Here is an 8122-nt window from a genome sequence, read left to right on the forward strand (position 1 = left end):
CAGTCTACATGATACTTCAGGGAGTCATAAAATTATACCCACTAATATGCGATAAATTAGTAACAATGATGACGCATAAATTAATCTTTTATACTCTGAGTGCTCTGTCAAACCATACTCAAATTGGTAAGATTCTTCTATAAGCTATATGCCAAAAGAAAGTGCATGCGCTTTATTGCTATAAATTTTAAAGAGATGTTCCCATAAAAACAGCATTATTCTATTGTGAATACAGGTTATTTTGGCTTGATTGATATTCATCATTGTTTTTTTGTAATCCCCATTAATTATTTTTCAAAGTTATGAAAGTGTCAGTACTCAAATTATATCTTTAACTTTGCAGTGCAACTACTATTAAATTATTTTCTGTCGTGCATTGCATAAACTGTAAAGAGACATACCAAAAATGTATATAAATCTTCCTATACATTCCTGTGACAGGGATGCGCTGGAGGCTCAAACCCGAAAACTACTATTCTTTATTGGTAAGATATGATATACTGACCTTTAACATTGCCTAAAACTAGTAATCCTTGCAGCCATTATCAAACGAAGCCTGTAAGTTTCATGATTACCCAGAACATCTCAATAAAATTCTGAAATATCATGGCAGCGGTTTCAAACGCACCTTTAGAGAACACAGCCTAGTCGGTCTACGAAGTAGTAGCACTGGAGAAATGGGATATTAGACGGTTATGTTGCCGGGTAGGTCCAAGTGCTGCGCTTCTGACGGGAGACCAGCGAGGATGTTCCAAGCTTTGGAGTCCATGGCATCATTGTTACACGACTTAGCGTCAGTAACTCTGTCACGTGTGAGTGTCCCTTACACAGTTCTCTCACGCTCCTCGTCGAGCACCATACTATTGGAACCTGGCGTGTGAAGACCAGTTGACACGCCGCAACAATATGAACGGTTGGCACCAACATGGTCCGAAGTCCCAATACCAGTAACCGTTGTCAGGCCGAGGACGCATTTCAGAAGTGTTACCCGGAGTATTGCTGCTCATGATTTTCAATGGTTTTTGTGTCTCGCATTGTAAGAACGCCGATCATCGGATGGCCCCGGTCCGGGCCGGCAGACAGTGGGCCGATAGATGATGTGTCGGCCCACTGTCAGCCGCGCTCATGACTACAAAGGGAACCCATCACGAATGCAGTGGTTACTACAGTCTGGAGTATATATTGGACGTCAATTTGACTATTCTTGAGACTTCAAAAATTTCTGTATATGTGTCAGGATGCTAGGACTGCTCGACTTATAGGAGCACGATAAGCAGAGCTTACAATCATCTGAGAAACGAAAAGAAAAACCTTAAAAATGTCTGGAAGAAAAACTGTCCTTGTCACTGGTGGCACTGGATACATTGGGTCACATACGGTGGTTGAGTTATATGAGAATGGCTACGATTGCATTCTTGTTGACAATCTGCACAACTCTTCTTCCCAGTTAGTTGCTAATTTGGAGACCTTGGTAGGAGAACCTATCAAATTTTACCAGACGGATTTATGCGATAAGAAAGGTTTAGAGCAGGTTTTCAGAGAGAATAGAATCGATTCGGTGATTCACTTTGCAAGTTTGAAGGCGGTGGGCGAGTCCGCAAAAGTCCCATTGAGGTACTACCGCAAGAATATCCTAGCGGCTTTGAATTTATTAGAGCTTATGGAGCAATACGAGGTTAAAATATTGGTCTTTGCTTCCTCTGCCACTGTGTATGGGGATGCGACGAAACAACCAGGGATGATTCCAATTCCGGAAACTTGTCCATTGGGGCCAACCAATCCTTACGGGAGCACAAAAGTCATAATTGAAAAACTTCTGCATGATCTACACATTTCAGATGAGAAGCTCTGGAAATTCGCCATCTTAAGGTACTTCAATCCAATTGGCGCGCATCCATCAGGTTTGATTGGTGAAGATCCATCGGGTGTTCCAAATAATTTAGTACCGTACATGGCACAAGTTGCCAGTGGGAAGATAGAAAAATTGAGAATTTTCGGTAATGATTATGACACAAGGGACGGTACTGCAATTAGAGACTATGTTCATGTGGTGGATTTAGCAAAAGGTCATGTTGCAGCTTTAAGATATTTAGAAAAAAAAGATGACGAAAATGAGGGTATCTGTCGAGAATGGAATTTAGGTTCAGGCACGGGCTCTACTGTTTTAGAAGTTTACAATGCCTTTTGTAAGGCTTATGGTAAAGAAATCCCATATGAAATTGTTGGTAGAAGGGATGGAGATGTCATTAATTTGACTGCAAAAATAGACAGGGCCGTAAAAGAATTAAATTGGAAGCCTCAATTGGACGTTGCTGATGCATGTGAAAGTTTATGTAGATAAGCGATTAAGAAATGCTTTTGGATGAGTATACTTCTTGTATACGGTTCTTACCTGCACTATCGAAAGATGTTAATGCAATAGTTGCTAATAGTAGTGTTGTAATACTCTCACTAACCTACGATAATTATTGCTGAATACAATATGGCTGTATATGGAAAGTGATAAGTATGTATTATCAGATGATCTAAGAGGCGTTTTATCTACTACATATTATTTTAAATTCCAACAAAATTTCTAATTTTAGTTTACGTTTTATAAACTTGGCAGAATAGACTATTATGGAACGGTAGAGTTGAAGTTATAAAATGAGCACTAGCACATTCATAATTAACACTAATGTGCACACTTCTTGGAGAGAAAGTTAGAGAAGGGTAACTCAGAGAAAAAATGCTTTTTGTCTTAGTGCATGAAGAGCAAAAAGAGTAGTTGCGAATATGAAACCATTTTTAAACAAATTATTTACACAAAATATCTTTATACCAAACATCTTTCTAAGTCTATTTGGATACATCTTGAAGCTACTTCATATCACTGAGTATTGCACCACGGTTCTTTTAACAAACAACCGTAAGTGGCTCCGAGATACTTCAATATAAGAAGCTGCATTGGTTGATAAACACAACAAGCTTGTCCAAATTGATATCGCAAAAGCAATGAATTGTCAGAACTAGGTAATGGTACGCTTTTATGTGAGTGGTGTTTAAAATCAATTAACTATTTTGATTCAATGAAACAAAACAATGATGACTTTCAAAATTTCAAACTTAACAACAATTGCTGCTTTCTCTTACCATGGAGGTAGATATTGGACTTAAAACATTAACTTGGGACATAACAAGATTCTCTTCACTGATATTGAACGCATGTATATTCTAGCAGTGACTTCGACGTTAGATCACCAACTTTAAATAGGAGAATTCATGAAAGTATTGTTTAACGGAGCACTTTGCTCGCATTGTTTCCCTACCAAAACATTGAAGTTCAGCATCTGTTGACCTACCACTGCATATTTTATCTCCGAGATATAATGAAATAAAGCTGCCATCTTCGATTTTTTTTGTTAAATCGGTACATGATACAATTGCTGCAGTTTATTGTCTTGGAATTGCTTTGAGAAACACATATCAGCACCATCAATCAGTTGTTTATTTGGGTCGTGATTCAAAACAAACAGTAAAATGTAAAATTTTGACAAACACTCATCAGTATTACGAAAGCTAATTGTGAACTTTAGATGATACAAATGCATTCGGATAATACAGTGTGAGATTATGGCTGTATTAAGAGAAATATCAGAGAATTTATCATTCGATATATTCTCAATGAACTCCATGTTCTCATCCCAATTAAGACAAATCTCAAACTAGCGAAAATATCAGTTCAATTAATTGTTCTACTTCTAGGAAACATGGTATCAGGGCTACTGGAAATTAAAGTTTCTGAAGTCCATAGATAATTAACACATACGTTTATTAATAAGATTGACATAATAACTAGTTATGGTCTCCATTTTAGCTTCAAGAAAGCTGCAAATATAATTACAAGAGATACTGATAGCAACCTTTTATGTTTAAGTTACACCACAGTAAGATCCGAAGATACATATATCTAGTCAATTTATTCTTCATATATTTCAATTGACAGATACGTTGAAATTGCTAAATTATAAAATTATCTGAAGTCGATCTACTAATATATTTTGAAAGGGAGTAGCGATCTCGAATTCCTAAAATAAAATAACAATCGTTGTGGGGAAACTAAACCATTACCTATAATTATGCGTGATATTTGTGTTAATACAAGAGCGTCAATTTTACTTGAGGCAAAATTCAGAGAACTCGTCTGTCCAGGCATGAGCAATTAACGTAGTTGGTGATTTACAATTGTTGTTTAATAAAATAACCAGTCCTTAATATTAGTAATGCAGAAATAATTACTTACTTTAGAAGACGGTGTGCTACTTTTCTAAGAGTATTTGGTAAAGTTCAATTAATGTGATCAAGCAGATAAGAAAAACGACTTATGATTTATTGATATATCTGATCCAGTCCCTGGGAGCGAGTTAGGGATATATATATGAGACGGTATATTAAATTTAGGCAAAATTTTGATGGCAACTTTATTTCATGAACTTAAATAGATGCAGTTTCTGTATGTGCAAATAGCCAAATGATATGTTTTGAAGTTTCATTATAGTAAATTTATGGATTCTAAAAAATTAGATTATTATAGAAAATCGATTTATGATGTGACCTAGTGCTGTAGTAATGATAAGAACTTTACAACAGAGTTTTGTTTTATTTTGACTGTGCACATTTATCTCAAAGGGACTTATTATTGTGAATTGTAGATTTCCAGATAAAACAACTTTATGAACTCTGTTCTAATTAGTGGATCCGAATTCCTAACTGACAACATATCGTCATTTAATTTATTGAATGCACATATTAAACATACATTTATTTTTTAGGATAAGAACTAAAAAGCTTAAAGTTTAAAAAGCTCATGCGTTTTTTTGAGTTAACTTTATAACTTATCGTTAACTGCTATTGATTTGATTAGAAAGCAAACTATGGGTATTCATTGCATTTACTTATATTCAAATAGAGGTTATTTGATTAGAAAGAAAAAGATATATGATATTGAAAACTACGTAAAATAGAAACTTCGGTCTATTTTTGTATAATGATCATGAAAATTAGAATATGTCACCAACATGCTATCCATATTTTAACTTTCTTCGATAGTTTACTTTACCATGTCATTTTGTTTCACAATATCCAAAGAAGCTTCTTTTTACTAGTTTGCATTCTTTTCTACTTTTATTCATTTCGATTTTGACATTAGTAGACATACTTTCTTCTAGCTATTTCTTTCAATTAAATGATCATAAAAATGTCCTAACCCTAATTGAGCAGTACTTTGGCCAGTTACTATTCCCATTTTTCTCTTATCTATTAGAACAAAGAGAAACTCTCCTATTTACCACTTGGATTTGGTATAAAAAGGTCCATGATAGTAAGATAATGCCATTTTAACTTAAATGTTCTCAAAGGTTATCTCCATGGTAGTATTCAAAGCAATCCGCATATAAAATTTCCTTCTTTTTAACTAGGAATAATAGTTGAAAGCTCATAATTAAAAGAGTGATTACGTTCATGAAGTAAATAACGTTTCTGAGCTCCTGGATGTTCTTGTATCCTTCTTCAATCCTTAATGCCTAAGTAGTAAAAACCAACATGTTGTTTGTTCTGTAAATGTAATTCGTAATTATTTCTTCTTACAATAACTACTGAAAGTTCAATATGTCATTATTTCGATGATGGATTAAAAGGCAATTATAAAAGTATCAAATATTTTATTTGTGTTATTGTATTTAATCTTTAAAACACTGATAGTATGATCTTAATATTTATTCAGATTGATGGTGTTATTCTATAATTTAAGCTTAATCAAGTCTGTTAAATATAATTGATTTATCCACTTTCGATAAAAAAACCTTATCTTGATCGTTGGTCTTCAGTATTTCAAAACTTAACGTATACTTTTCATTACTAATCTTAATATGAATTTTCATCATGTTTAAAAATCTCATTATACAGCTTTTAAAATATTAAACTATTAAAAACGAACTAAAATAAAAACAACTATTGACTTAGAATATGAATGTATTCATAAAAGAAACCGACAGCATGCATAACAGTGTCTAAGTCAATATGTTCATCGGCAGCGTGAAGTAAACCAGTTAAGTTGAAGTTCGCAAAACCTGGTTGGTAACGGTAGATATTTTCTGTCAAATTCCAGTAATGTTTAGAATCAGAGTTCGCTGTCATAAGAGATGGTGCAACGTATAATGTAGTATTCTTGTCTTCACCGAATACATGTGGGAAAACAACATCTTCAAAATAACCTCTAATGGTACCAGCTAATTGATCCCATACATCATTTGTTGGAGAGACCGGAGATGGTTCAAAAATAGAGGTAACATCAACAACAATACAACCTTTTCTTGTGCATGGAATTCGGGTATTATTTTGAATAACCAATCCTAAACCATTCTTTAAAGCAACAGAAGCAGCATTGGCACCAAATTTGATGATTTGTTCCATGGAATTAGATTCAGGAGCGATCCTGGAGTTGATGGTTAAAGAAGTGAAAGTTGGTAATTGATTGTCACCGTTACCAGCATCAATTACATCAACGGCTTGAGAACCTCTGATGAAATATTCACCATATTCACCACCAAAAGATTGAATGAAAGATATAGCAGCCTCGTTAGCAGTATCATTAGTAAAAGCGTTAGCAAAAGTTTGCTTGATAGTCTTTGGAATCAGAGGTGATTTATCGATAATACATGTGAAGAATTGACTGATAGGATTTTCGTTTGTGTATTGCACTGGAAATTTATTATCTTCAATAGTAGTAATCAATTGTGCAGCAATACCGATGTTTGTATGATCTGGAGGAGTAGAAGCATGACCACCGGTACCGTTTATTGAAATTTCAAGATTCATTAGACCTTTTTCAGAAACACCTGGAGCAGCAACCCAGACACCAGTCAAATTTGTAATAGCGTTACCACCTTCATCGATAATGGAATAAATACCATTTTCACCATATCTTTCTAATAATACTTTATTTATGTAGGCAGCACCGTAATAGCCTGAAATTTCTTCGTCACAACCACTAACTAAGATGACGGTTCTGTTCGGGTTGAATTCTGGTTCGTTTTCCAAGATATATTCCATACTTTGTAGCATACTGATCAACATATTTTTATCATCAAAGGAACCACGACCCCATACGTAGGTACCATCCCAATATCCGGAGAAAGGTTCATGTTCCCAGGCAGCCAATGTGTAGTTATCAATTGGGACAACATCTTGATGAGCGGAGAAAACGTTCGGCTTTAAAGACTCATCTGTACCATTCCAAGTAATAATTAGCGAGAATTCGTTGACAGTTTCAACGTTCAAGTTTGACCAAACTTTTGGGAAATCTTTTTCCAACTGTTGATGGAATTTCTTAAAAACCTGCCAACCTTCGAAATCAGGCTCATCAGCAGGATCCGGGAAGTCAGCCTCGGTTATGGTTGGGATTTTAACTGCATTTACCAACTTGTTCTTAGTCTCATTTCTGAATGTCTCGTTAAAGATAATGCTAGAGACGATAGATGAATCATTACCATACAACTTTGTATAACCACCACAATCCGGTATAGTAGTATTTGAGCTTGCAGCTTGACCAAGAGAAGTCAAAGCAGCTGCAGAAAATAGTGTGGGTACAATGTTATTAACCTTCATTGAATGAACAGTGTGGAGATGCTCTTTTGGGTGGACATGGAAAGGAGACCGTCAAAAGAGCGAATGTAATCTTTCGAACCATTGATCAAACCGTGAATAGTATCCAGTTATATACCTATTTGAAACATCAGAATTTTTCGACGACTTGACTTTCAAGAATAAAACTATCATTTACTCAATAGACAGAGATTCTGTTAAATGCCTGCTTTATTTCTTTTTTCACTTATTGCAGATGCTAAACGATTGCAACAATACTAAGCAGTAGGAGACTCACTACTCCACTTCCCCATCCCCCTCCCTTCCCCAAACAAATAGGACCCAAGAGAACCCTTATAGCACCAATTTCATGCAATCCAGTACAAAAGGAGGAGGTCCTCCTTGAGCACCCGCCTGGAGCTGAGCAAGAAATGTTGTTGGATTGCTAAAATTGTGACCCATTTCACTCAATCCCATCGGAATATATTTCATTACTCGGCGG

The 8122-nt window shown here is 35.3% G+C and overlaps 2 protein-coding genes across 2 annotated transcripts; one reads left to right on the forward strand and one right to left on the reverse strand.

The window, feature by feature from the left end:
* Positions 1–1318: 1318 nt before the first annotated feature.
* TPHA0Q00100 (UDP-glucose 4-epimerase) lies at positions 1319–2341 on the forward strand (the record flags this gene model as incomplete). Its single annotated transcript, XM_003683477.1, has 1 exon — positions 1319–2341. The coding sequence occupies one exon, from the start codon at positions 1319–1321 to the stop codon at positions 2339–2341; it is 1023 nt and encodes a 340-aa protein (XP_003683525.1).
* A 3647-nt stretch (positions 2342–5988) lies between these two features.
* On the reverse strand, positions 5989–7644 carry TPHA0Q00110 (M20 family metallopeptidase; the record flags this gene model as incomplete). The annotated part of the gene is made up of 1 exon (XM_003683478.1): positions 5989–7644. The coding sequence occupies one exon, from the start codon at positions 7642–7644 to the stop codon at positions 5989–5991; it is 1656 nt and encodes a 551-aa protein (XP_003683526.1).
* Between the last annotated feature and the right edge of the window lie 478 nt (positions 7645–8122).

Source organism: Tetrapisispora phaffii, scaffold 17 (assembly GCF_000236905.1).
Source record: "Tetrapisispora phaffii CBS 4417 unassigned scaffold 17".
Lineage (NCBI taxonomy): Eukaryota > Fungi > Ascomycota > Saccharomycetes > Saccharomycetales > Saccharomycetaceae > Tetrapisispora > Tetrapisispora phaffii.